Raw genomic sequence first — 14088 nt, forward strand, 5'->3', positions numbered from 1 at the left:
GTTTTTTAGAATGCCCACATAATCCTTTTGCTCTGCAGTTTTTAAGGGCCAACACTTGAAAATCTAGAGAGATCTTAAAACAGAAATCCTAATTCCCTGTTCACACACAATGTATTCCTACTATGAAAAAGCTGTGTATAATCTAATCAATATATAAAGCATGTCACTTGCACTAGTAGCATTCATTGGCAGAAATGCAATGTTCTCACTAGGTTACTTTTCCCTTGCTGCTCAGTTTAAATTAATGTCTAAAGAAAAACGAAAGTAAAATTTACCATAATAATTTTACCCTGTGGTTTTTTTAATGGGTATTGCCTACAGATACAATACTTAACTTTCAAGAATAATCAGAAGAATTTAGAAGTTCTATAGGCTTTCCTGGATGAAATTATATACATTATTTTACTTGTTAGCAAAAATTGAAAAATGGGAAAAGAAATTGTATCTACTTTTACCTGGCTTGCATTCATAGAGATCACAGCATTCCCCTGGCTTTCCTGATGCCTTAGAAACCAATATATTCAAATAGCCAGGCTGGCAAACCTTCCTCAAGCAGCCTGCAGGATTACACACACAACGGCTTGGGAGTGGGCAGCATTCACCAGGGGGTGCATAGCCTTCAATCAAGATGGAATCTTCTGGACATCGAGGAGAAAACTGGACCTCACAGCGAGCCTTGGAGCAATCAGGTTTCTCTTCTGAAAGGGAGAGAAAAATCATCATGCCATACGTGTCAGTAAAACACTGAAGTTGTGAAGATCGACTCAGATAAAAGCTCCCTCTCTTCTCCCTGCCCCCTTCAATAAAAAAGGAGACAGCTGCTGCTGAACTGATTAGCAACAATTACCAAATATCCTTAAAAACTATAGTTATTTGCAAGATGCCAGGTGTCTTATGAAATATTTTACAAAATTTCTAATTTGCGCAAGGTGAGTGATGGCTGAACCCACACAGTCTCAACCAGAGCTGTGAACTTGCATTTGGCCAGGATGTTAAGAAACAACTTGTCATATCATGTCAGCCCTGATGTTCACACCTATTACTTTAGTTTCCTAAGACCTTCCATTATGGACTGATTTAAATTGCTTGATTTATTAACCTGAACTGAGCTCTCACACATTCAAAAAGCAAGCTGAAAGTTCAACAGCTAGCATATTTGAATACTTTGGCAGAAAAGGATTTTTCCTGTACATACTCCCAATGTTCACATTAGAAGTGTTCCTACATACTTCAGCAGCTCGAACACTAAGAGATATGAGGTTTTACTATGGTGATGATGAGGTTTGTTGATGGTCCTTATGCATCCCTTCTAACTCAGGATATTCTATGATTCCTTCATGTACAAGTAATTTGTGTTTTTTCTTAAAAGCATCAAAGGTTACTAACCTAAATGTGCTACTAGATAGCATTATAGCTCTTTTCTTACACTTAAAAATCCTACTATTTCCATCTATCTTTAAACAGCCTTGACTAGACATGTATTTTGCCTAGAACTTTAAATAACATTTTTAAGACCAATTTTTTTTTTTTCAAACCTACCCTAATGTTTAGGTTCTTATCTGCTTTATTAAACACATTGTTCAGACAGAACAATGGTTACTGGTTACGGGGGCTCACTGCAGAGTTTATATTGTATATAAACAATACATAACATACTAGTTTCAGTACTGTATTGATAGCCTTTAGTTTATGCATGTAATAAAAGGCTTGACACTCAAGCTTTTAAAATTATTTTAATTTTCCACTGCATGTTTGCTCAACACGCACGGAGTAGTGATAGAACTGTTGCAGTAGCAGACCTTAAAGTACATACTCATGATAGGCTCTTGACAGACCACTTGTTCTCCCTTAAATTCCCACTGTTCATAACTTTATGTGCCCTAGCATTATGCATCCACTGATCTTCCAATTTCCATGACTAATAGATAATCCCATCCTCATGCAATCTCTCTCATGAAAATACTTTGGATTATAAGTATTTTAAATAGTTGACCTGCTCTTTTTCACTTGACTGCATTTACACACACATATATATATAGATATAAGTCCTTAAGGACTGCTCATATAATTCAATACAAATGAAATTTGAGCCACACAATTGGTCAAATACATGAAAAACTATTTTTGACCAATTTGGCTAACTCTCCAAAAGGCAAGTTTTGTCAGAAATGCACATCAAACTGTTCAAATTCAGACTATTCAGGACTGTAGATGCATCATATTTGAAGACCAATGCAAAGCCTGCTGCTGGAGTTGGTAAGGTCACCCAGCAATGATATGAAAACAAGGATGTGTCACTACCAACATATAAGAAGCATCACAGGCCATAGAAGAGAGAAATTTAAAATAGAGAACCATGACAAGTACTTTTGTATGAAATATTCACTCAGTGTTTTGCAGTTATTTTTGACAGCCTATTCCATGTTAGAGTATTGTACCTAATGGAGTTCAAGGTTACAGACTGTGACAGGACTCTTGTATAAAGCCAGCACCATTTTCAGAGAAAATTATTTAAACATAACCACCACCTCACAAAAGACATGTTTATGTTTTAATTCCAGGTAATGTAACACCAGTAGATATTTATAAACCTAAGGTTTTCTTCTTAATCCAGTGTCACTAGTACATTTGTACTTCAGAGTCCTAAAAAATTAATAGATAAAACCCTACTTATGACTTCCTATTAATACTCATGTAAATATTGTGCTTCCAAATTACATCTCAAACTATGTACATGTTGAAACATTCCTCTCCCAATACACAAATGCAACTGAGCAACAGGAAAGTCAAACACATTCAACCAAGCTGGATCAACCAACAGACAATTATCTTTCATCTTCCCAAACTCTAGCCCCCTAGCATAGCCAAAATCAGGTTAAGAAATTTTTTGCAGACTGTGTCATAATTTGTTTCTTGATTTAGGTGCTGTTTTTCTTTATGGAAAGCAGCTACTGACTAAAACAATGTGTGGTCAGCAGTACATTAAGTGTTTCCTTAAACATCATCTTTATCTAGAACATGAAAAAGCAGCAGCTCCAAGTGTAGCATTCCTACTTGTTAGTTAAAGCTTTAATCAGCTAGAATCATGCTAGTGTAATTGCTCTCCAAGTCCAGAATTCACTGTAATAGAAGAAGATGGGAGATTAGTTTTACTGCATCGGTAAAAGCTGATGTAGGCTCCTCATTTTGACACCAAGTTTGGACAAAAGACAGCAACCACTCAGAAAAGTTTCAAGGTTTTTCTTCTTGTTATCTCAGCAAATGACAAAATCTTCTCTACCAGAGATTCATTACACTAAACTAGTTCTACCTTTTCATTACTTTGTCAAGGAAGGCACTGAAATTTAATCTGTTCTCAAAATAAATTATAAACATTAATACAGCCATAAATGTCACTGCTTTAGCAGAATTCCTGATTTAATTCCAATATATACAGCTATTTAAGATTTCATCAAACAAGAACTGTTTAATAGCTTTTTTTTCCCTTTATTAACCAACATTTCTATACCTTACAAAAGGAACATTAAAAAAAACCCATGTAAGAACAAAATAATTAAAAATACACCAACAGCCTCAAAAGACAGGTAGCAGGGTAATGCCAAGCTGTATTCCACAAGAAAACCCTGTGAAATCACTCAGGAGTGCTATTTCTGCAACTTTGCCCCTTTTACATAACAGACAGTTTCAAAGCAGATTCTCAGCAGACCAAAGTGGATTCACAAGAGCCTACTGCCTCTCTGTCAAATAGACACATACACTACAAAGCACCAACCTGTCCCCTGGATGTTTTAAGCTATTGCCTATTACACAAATCAGGTTCATCCTGACCAACATCTTCACAGTCAAACAACGCATCAGGACTTAAACTCCATTTTGATAATTAATAGAATATAAACAAATAAATATTATGTGTGTCCAGAAACAGGAGAACTTCATTTTTCAAAGCACTGTGCTGAACCTAAAAAATTAGGCTTTCGAGGAAAGGGAGAACTCTACATAGGACTATATAGATGACTTATTATGAAACAAATTAGTACAGCAAATATATACATATTCCTGAATAACAGGGCATCTCTTAGGGCAGATTACACCAGATACACGTGTCCCACGGTTCGCACACAAAGTGCAAATTCCTTCACAAGAAGAATTTCATACAACCCTAACTACTGTGGAGACAGTAAAATTGCTATAGCATAAACCTCAATCTCATTTCAATATGCCCTTTATAAAAATACCCCAACCATTAATAAAGAGAACAATCACTTTTCAGGGATGCATTCTGATAAAAGTTTGAACTGATAACCTACAACTCACTAAGAAAAACATAGTTGGCTGCAAGTGCTGCCTTTATGTTCAAAAAAGCAGCATTTCAAATAGCAACACAAAGAACAGAAAATATTGGTTGGTTTTCTGATAAGGTTTCTCTGTGGGACACATTCTCTTTATAGCCTTTCATCAAACACCAAAGCTGGAAGTGTTCTGGTACCCCTGACATCTCAGCAGCCTGAGCCAACAAAGAATCTCTACAGAGATAAAGGAAGAGTCTGGATCAATCAAGCTTTTGCAAACTATCTATTCTGAGACAGACAATTTTCTTAAGAAATTCAGAAATGTAGCTAGAAATACAACATTCCTAATAAACTGAACACAACCCAGACAGGAAAACTAACATTTTGATGAATTCCAGATAAGACTTCAAGCCTTGGAAACAAGCTTAGTAACTACTCTAAAAGGCAGCTCTAGAGATCATTTCAAATAAAGTTCTTCAGTTTACCAGTGACAGGGTTATTTCTAGATATAAATTACTACTGGCAGAAGTTTTTCATTTCAAGACAAAATTTACTTTCTGTGGGTCTGAAGGTTCAGGCTTACTTTTACTTTAAGAGCCTGCAAGAAGAACTTGCTGTTATTGAGTTCGTGAGAGTACACCCTAAAATTATTAAGAATAACCTAAGTTACAATGTATAACTGAAAAATAATAGTTAAATAAGATACAATCCACAGTGTGCTTTATTATCAAAACAGGGATCATTCACTTAAAAAGTTAGGATGTCTCAAAAAAATTTCTCACTTCCATCTCAGAAGTGCACAGGGAAGTTGAGCATCTCAGAAGCTGAGGCTTAGCAACATTCAAACTGACTTTTCATTGCAACCACAGCATACTTGTTATAAAGTGCATGAGGAAGAGGAGAACAACCTTCAAAGAATATAATAATAACATGAAACCAAGATATGGATTTGGGTTTTTTTTCTTTCCATTAACTCTAGAAAGTGTCTATCATAAAGCAACAGCAGTAAACCCACAACTTTGTCACAAAGTTTTTCCATGTCAAAAACTACAATGTATTTTTAAAATTATACTTCCCATGACTGTAAAAAGTTATTAGGGGGAAGTGGAGGTAAAATAGCAAGTTACTGAAGCACTTCTGTTGCAACCAATGCTTTCTTTGAGGGAAGGCAGCTTCTTTACCTTCCTGGAAGGTTTATGCAATACTCAAACTGGGTACTAGTTAGATATGTTTTTCTTAAGACAGTCACTGAATATAGGAAGTCTAGATCTCAGAATTTTCTATTTCTTTTGTTAATGTAGATCAGTTGTAGCAGGAACCAACCAAGCCAAACCACCCCGCAACCCTCCTCATCTTTGTTAATACCAAAGCAGCATGGAAATAAAAATAGTTCCTTAAGAAAAATTAAACATTTGGCTTTCATCTCTGTATCAAATTCTTTTCCTTCATTATGTTTGCATGCTCTGCTTTGACACGCAGAGAAACTACATGCCAAGTTTATTTAATGAGAAAAGCAGAGCAGTTAAAACATTGGTTAGAACAGTGAAAGGATGTTAGGGTATGATCTGGTGTGGGAGAGACAGAGAAGAAAAGCCCTGACAGGGATGGGAGGGTCTTCTCATTCTTCAGGTGAAACGGAACAGATCCATGCTTCTCAGGAAACCATTTCAGGGAGGAATTTTTATCATTTTGTCAGAACTTCATGTGATGCTGTTACTCAGTCACCATAGAAACAAGGGCAGAATGTTTTATTGAATGAGATGGCTGAAGAGAAATTGGCATTTCTCAGGTCCAAATGCTTCCACTGAGATATTTAAATGGTTCTACAGTTGATTCTTCAATACGATTTTTAATACATATGCATATAGATATACACAGAGATGGAGAGAGTTTTTTTTTTTGTTAGGTCCATACAAAGAACACAGAATAAGAAGCACTTTGAAATAGCAAGCTTCACATTTCATTTTTCTGAGCAGTTCTGAATAGGATATGGTTTATAAGGATGAACATTTTGCATGACTAAACAAAGCAATGCACTACAGTTGGTACATGTACTTTGAAGGCATGTGTTCAGCCTTGCATTTTTGTTTCACTGTAAAGTATTTTTGTGAAATCCAGGCTAAAACACAGTCATTCTTATTGCACAGTCTTACAGTCATCATTGAGATGACTATTCCAAACAATAGGCACACTGTACTGTTATACAGTGGCAGGAAGGAAATATTAAAAGGATTAGGGATAAACAAGAAAAATGATTACCCAGCTGAAGCAGTCAGACAGACAGGGATCGATACTGGAATGCAAAATACCCCAAAGGATTTTCAAGAATCAAAAGGGCAGTTATAGTAGATTAAAAAATGAGATTAACTTACACATACAATATGCCCAGTCCTGTATACGGATGAACTGCTACAAATAAAAAAGCAAACAAGAGCCTGACCTTTTACCTAAAACTGAACTTTATTTAAAATCTGTTCTATTTTCTAAATGAGTCTTGCTACACTTCCCAGCATTCTGGTGCTCCACATTTTATGTACTACACAGTGGGGCAACCTGTTTTACCCACATTATAGCCTAGTCTTCTCATAATATAACAGCCTGGAACTAACATGGGTTAAAAAAGTCACACACAAAAAGACAGTCATAGATACCAGTTTTAAGAAACATCCATTCATTGATACACATCTTTGCAACACAGTATTCACCACAGATTTGCCAAAAATTTTCCATTTTGAGGACCAAGTAACCAGAAAAAGGGTTATATCACTCAAGACAGCTACAGTCAAGCAAGACAAAAATCCCCTTTGGGTAGACAGCAAAGCTATTTTAATTTTGTAATTCCATTTTCTGAACTAGTTTCTTTTCCTGTACTGGAAATCTTAAAAAGAAAGATGGTAATTCAAAATGAACAGACCCCAAAAAACACCACACCAGAATCACAAACAATCCTGACTCCAAACTGATGTCTTCCAAAGAAAGAGTTAACAGACTAAATGAAGATCTGTCAAACAGCCACATCTAAATGGAAATGCCAGTTCTATAAAACCAATAGTGTTTGTGGCAGTAGTTGCATTTGGGTTCAGGCCTCCAAGATCACAGCATTCCTCTATTATGCTTAGAAAAAAATCATGTCTTGAAAACTCAGAAGTAATTTTGCTTTTCCTCCATTTCACTCAAAACCTGCTTTAAACAAATACGTATTAGCTTGACACCAACAAGTCAATCCAAATCAATAATGGATAACGTAACTGACAAAACTGTACACGAAGGACTGAGCCCAGCCCACTGCACAGAACACAGGAAGCCATGCCATGCCTGGGACAGGATCCATTTACAGTTGTGTTGCCTCTCTTGAAAAACAACATTCAAAAATGTATTCAATATTGTCACGCCTGGAATAGCATTGTACATTGTAATTTCTCTATATAAGAAAGCCTATTATGCTGGATGAATGGTACAGATTCTACTAGTGCTCAATCTTTATGTTGGCAAATCAACTGGAATTTTCAAAGAAAGAGTATGTAGACAGTAAGGAGATGGTCTCACCTAGGGATTAGGACTTTGAAGAATGCCAAATCATTCTGGGAATAAACCAAAAATGGAAATACTAGATTTATAATCAGTATAAACTGCATATAATTTGATGCCTGACAAAAATGTACACCAGCAGTAGATATAGGTAAAGCAGAAAGTATTACTTATTGCAAGAGTATATTCAGCTGCAAAACCAAAGGTAATGTTGAATGAGTACCAAAGTAATGATAAAGCACAACTATTTGGAACAATTCTGCTTAATGCAGATAAAGAAAACAATATGAGCCTAGCTGATACCTGGAGAAATAATCACAAATATTCACTGAAGGAGGAGCACTATAAGGCACAGTTTGATGTGACAAGGAGAAAGAGATTTGATTTGAAGACACTGTATACCCCCTAATAGACAAACCTCTGGAGGCAGCTCAGGATGTAAGGAGCACCAAACAACTTATTCTACCACACAATCACACCCAGACTAAAGTATCAAGTTACTCTTTGCTCTTACTCGAAGTCTAAAAGCATAAGCAGAATAAGGACTTAGGAAGCACTTGCATTTGCACTAAATGCAGATTATAATGAAAACACATACATGAGTTTACAAATAGTAAGAATTCACATATGTATGAAGCTAGCAACTGAGACTGAACAGCAGGAAGGGCAATCAGTTTTCTAGAGCTGATTAACAAAAACAACAGACTTGTAAACATTAACTTAGAAATGAGGGGTTTGATATTCAAAGAAATGCAATTTTTGTTGTTAGTAAAATTGGATCAACTCCTGTCTGCCCTTGGTGCTTTGCTTTGTTAATACAAATAAATTTAAGGTATGTGATTTCTTTAGTTCTCTCTGATAATTGCTACTGCTAAAAAGCCCCACCAAAATCCACAACCCCCAGCCCACACACAGTAAAAGAAGGACCTAAATGCTTTAAGACACTTCTGGCAAGTTAACTCCAGTATGCAAACTAGTTTTCCCAGTTATTATGTTCAAAGAACCTCTGTCTCTTACCAGCTTAACCTCTGTACATTTATTAGAGGCTTAACCACGTGTTTCTAAAATTCTTTCACAAGAACACTCAAGATGCATGATGTTAGGAAAAACAGCCATGTTCAACATTTTGGTCTTCTCTTTACTAATCTAAGATACCACAGTTGTCAGAAACTATGAAGAGAAGCACATTTTCCTTCTTTTAGGCAAACAGAAAGTGAACACTTTCAATGGAGAAGGCCAACACCGCAGTATTTCAAGACATTTTCACACTCCAACTGCTATGGTCCATCTCTCTTGACTTCTCTGGGTTAGCTTCTTCCTAAGCCCTTCAAAATAACCTCTCTAATTTAGAATTTAAACACATTTTGATTGTTCAAGATTTTCCATCCAATCAGAGATCTTCCAAAATTCTCACTTTTCCCTTTTATTTCTTTTTTAACATTTACATTTCTGTTGTCTCCCCAGAATGAGTTTTAATGCCAACTAACTGTTCCTTTGTAAGTCATCACTTACCAAACCTGCATCATTATTGAACAACATTTCCATGCATTACTTAGGACAAAAGAAAAAACTCTATCTATAATAAGAAATATGAGAGCAAAGCAAAAAGGGGCCATTATAATTTTAGATTATAAATTTATTATAATCTATACTGACAGAGAGAATTCTGATATAGAAATTCTTGGTCCCTTGCAGTGAAAAGATTCTACAAAATTTTTACAACATATTCAAAAAGAAGAGAAATTTTCAACCTGAAGGAATTTAAACAGGTCTGTCCTCCAGAAAAAGTAGATACTGGTTCTTACCAGATCTACTTTTCCTGAAAAATGACATTTAACAAAACTCTAGTTAGAGTGCCAATTTCACTGAACACAGAAATGGTGGATAGTCCACATAAAATATTATCTTTTCTCTAAAGGCAAAGTCTTCTAATAAACTGCCATATTTGACACTTAAAATGCAAAATGCAGAAGACTCCAATGTAAAAGAAGCTAAAGCACTCTGTTGTCGGGTTCTTAAACTGAAGGCAACTTCTCATATTCCATGTAAAAATATGGAATAAATAATTATAATAGAAACTGTGCTTTCTTGACTTCAGAGAACATTTGCACTAGGCAAAATAAAATTAAATAAAGCATCTAAAAATCACGCAAGCAATTCTGCTGAATTCCAAGCTCCTGCTTGCAATACATGTTTTCAGTGCTAGTTTGAACGTGTTTCTGCATTTTTACAACTGTCATTCACACAAATAAAAAAGGAAAAACAAATTATCTATTGGGAAAAAACAAAACAAGACAAAAGAAGCACAAGAAATTTTAATTTTATTCTAAGGTACAGACAGCTTAAGCTTGAGAAGACAGCTATCCAACTGCTTGACCAAAGGTTTTTGAGAGCTGACTGGAAAAATAAACAGACACCTGGAAATTTGAGAATCACCTTACTCGTCCTGCTTTCAAACTACGCAGTGTCCTAACCAGAAATACCTACAGATCTCAGGGCTGGCGGGGGGTGGCACACATACAGCACACGTGTACATGGATTCATAACCAGCCCTCACATGCAGTAAGACCACAAGGAATCACAGTGTGAGAAGCTTGTTCTGCTCTGCAGTACTGCTGCACAAAATGTAAGAAGCCAGATTACTTTTAAGAAAAAGTGAGAGTCATGCGATACCCACAGTCTTGATTGCTCAGACTGTCACTGCACAGGACTATGCAGACACATAAGTAAAATATTTGACAATACCAATTAAATACAGTTTCAAGTCCACCATTAAATGCTACTAGGTATCACCACCCTCTTATTCTACCTTAAAGCAGCAATATCCCGCTGAGGGAATTAAATGTCAAAACTACAAAAAAGCAGAAAGTCAGCGTTTACACAGTACTGAGCTTCTGCTAACACTAGTACAAGTATTTTGCTGACTTCAGTAGCCATTAAACTTGGACCCCTCTGTTTCAAACTGGATGAAAGCCAACACCTTCTACTACAAACAAAAGACAGCAAGTCTGGAAAAAGACCAACAATCCTATGCCAAATATATAAAAATAATCTCTCGGTTTCAGAATGCTGTTGGCTGCAATGTTCTTTAATTAGATTCAGTTTCTGATCTCATTTGAAGCATACAGTTGTGTATTAACCACCTGGAAAGTTTGTTTCCAAGAGCAGCTTAAAGAGGAATGATCTCGAGTGTATTTTTTTTTTTTTTTTTTTAATCATGACTACCAAAAATATCACAAATCATCCTGGCTCAGACATTTTTTCTGATTCTTTGCCCTCCACTTTTGTTACTCTTTCTTCTTCATTGACCTTTCCTCTTAAGTTATCCACTTATTGTTTATGTCCTCTTTAAAAAAAAAGCAAGCCTCAAATGCTACTTATTTCACATCTTTTCCAGCCTGTCCTTCCTATTGTACATCTCCATCAGTACAATACACAGCAACGCACTTGTTTTGTGTAAAAATCTACCTTAATACAAAATATTATTTCTCTTAAACACTAAGGAAAAGCACACTTGTGGCATTTTGCACAGCAACTTCCATGACACAACTGATAAAAGAACAAACTAAGAAATTCAGATGTAGGAGCTTTAGATTAGTATAATCTCTTAGAGCAGTTTGGCTAAGCCTTGAATGCAGATTAAAATTACAAACACTAAAATGCAGGTTACGTACCATTGTGGAACATTATGCAACATGAAAAAAGCTACTGCCAGGAAACTGCAGATACAGTCGCACTTCCCAAGTGAAGCAAATTAATATTATTTCCAGCAAGATTCCTATGATGGCACCCTTTGCACAAGTCTGGGATTCAGTCACTCCAAAGCCATTCCATTTTTAGATCAATCTCAGTACAGTGCATGGCACAGGAGACATCATTGTACATTTTAGTCTGTTCGCAGCACACATTACAGAGTATGTGGTTTTGTGATCAGAAACAAGGCGTTAATAAATTGGCTTATAAATAAAGTCAAGTATGAAGATTGCACATTATCCACAAAAGTTTTTAGCATCTTTAAAACAGTCAAGAGACACCAATGTTGAAGTTGGTGAAGACAGACTCCTTGTCAAGCCTGGAAAAACTCTGTGGGAAGACAGCAAATGGAATTTTAAACAGTATCTACTGAGTGCCCCAAGGAAGAGAGGGGCTCTGTACACTCTCATGCTACAATGACAGTGGATTCTGCCTCACAAACACAGCCTGGTAAGCAATGTGAGCAGCAACACCAGAATTTTAGTTAAGAGGTATTGTGAACAAAATGCAAGTTCGGTGTGCTTGAAAAGAATGAAACTAGAAGAAAGGAGTTGAGGTTACTAGCAAACACTAAGAATTTTTTTCCTCAAAAGATGCAATGATCCTTACAACCATGATACTGCACTGATCCTATAAACTCACACAGTACAGTCAAGAAATTCCAAGGCTGACAATTTATTCCTTCATATTCCTTCAAAGGCCAAGCATTGCAGAAGTGAGCAGAGCCTGAGCAGTGCTTACCAGGAAAGCCTTCAACAAGATAATAGCAGAAAGCAAAAGCCACCAACAAGCCTTATCAAACACCACATCCACTGATGCTTACACATCTCAAAGAAGAGACTTCACTGTTTTCCCCTACTTGGCTGGAAGAAGAAAGCAGAGAGACTAAAATCTAATATTACAAGATGAATTATCTCACATGTCACTTAAGATATCTCCTCCACAGTACACTTCAGTGAACAGCACAAGTCCTCACAAGTAAAGCAGCAGCAACAGAAGTAAATGAGAAAAAAAATGAAAAAATCAGAACTTTAGTTAAAGCACTTGTAGGTGCTAATGGCTAAAAAAAGCAATATTAATGAGGTGAGCTTTAAAGGAGACTTTTCATTAGCACAACTCATAATTAACCTTTTTTCAACAAAAATAATAAAACATGCCACTAAATATTACTGCTGCCAATCAAACAATTCTGCTCTAATCTTTCATCCAATCTATGCAATGAATGCACTTTCTCAACACAGAGTACTTGCTTTCATGGAATCTGGATCAAGAATTACTAACATTTATATGAAGTCTCTGTGATATAACCAGCCAGGAAAGACAAGATTAAGTAATACTGATACATCAATAATAGCATAGGATGCAAAAATTCAATTCTGTCAACCTGCATGCCTTGCGAAACATGCTTTCAGAATCTCACCAGCATAAAAAGAAAGAAAAATTGAAATACACTAGAAGAAAGTTAGAAATTTTATTGCAAATTTCCTAGTACGTGCACACCGTCCCCATGCACTATGATGTATGAATGCTTAAAAGGAAACAAAGTTAAGTTGAATAAATCTCTTGCACTTAACCTCACACTACTAACGTCCTATAAAGCAGGATTTTAATTATCACCTTTAATAAACTGGTCTTCTCCCATTTCACAAAATTTTCTTGAATTATGCTGTACATTAAGATATTTTAAAATATATTTAAGCACCAACTATTTCAGAAAAAAAAATTTAAAAATAAAAATTAAGCTGAGTAAATGTCAAACTCAGCTACAACTTCTATTATGCCACAAAAAGAAGCAACAGTTAGATCACATAAGAGTAGACAGTACAAGCTTAAATAACCTGTAAATGCACCATTTAGGAAATGTAGAAAAACTGTCTTATGAAATGAATTATTTATGCAGCAAGATTTGAGAACAAATATTCAGTTAGCAGAAATTGCCTTACCTGCTTGACTTAGAAAGGACTAATATGTACTTGTGTGGATTCATTCTGTCTCTTGTTCTGTGCATTACAATGTGGTAACTAAGAGCACAGATCTAAAAACAAACAAAACCTACCCCACAAAGCCACTCCCTACAACCCAACCAAAAAAAAAAAAAAAAAAAAAAAAAAAAAAAAAATCAGCCAAAACCAAATTTTAGAAAATGCATCATAAAAAGAGAAGAAAATCAACAAAAAAATGACCAAAGGCATAGAGATGCTTATATAGCCATGAAGTATCGGATCCAAGAGACACATCACATAAATAGAAAGGATACTCCAATGGACAGAAAGTTCAGAAGAATTAGGACCAAATTTCAGGACCACATTAAAGTGGATTGAATTTCTATCTGTGGTTTCAGTAAATTCAGACAACCTATTTTGATTGTTTCACTCCTCAATTTACCATCCTTTTTAGCAACACAGTTTCTTCACAAGCACAAGGAAACTTGTTCTATATATGGTATCATGCTTTGTGTAACACATGATCATTCTTTCAGTCAAGATTCTAAGGTGTTACAAAAAAACCTACTGCACTC

General features: G+C 35.7%; 1 protein-coding gene across 3 annotated transcripts in view; it reads right to left on the minus strand.

The window, feature by feature from the left end:
- The window catches only part of CRIM1 (cysteine rich transmembrane BMP regulator 1), a 174312-nt gene that overhangs the window by 92086 nt on the left and 68138 nt on the right, over positions 1 to 14088 (minus strand). For 2 of the 3 annotated variants that reach the window (XM_050972858.1, XM_009091824.4), the window contains exon 3: positions 456 to 698. The exons of the other annotated variant lie outside the window; for it this stretch is intronic. In XM_050972858.1, coding sequence (XP_050828815.1) covers positions 456 to 698 — 243 coding nt within the window. The remainder of the gene's footprint in view (positions 1 to 455; positions 699 to 14088) is intronic. 3 annotated transcript variants of the gene reach the window in all.

Source organism: Serinus canaria, chromosome 3, assembly GCF_022539315.1.
Source record: "Serinus canaria isolate serCan28SL12 chromosome 3, serCan2020, whole genome shotgun sequence".
NCBI lineage: Eukaryota > Metazoa > Chordata > Aves > Passeriformes > Fringillidae > Serinus > Serinus canaria.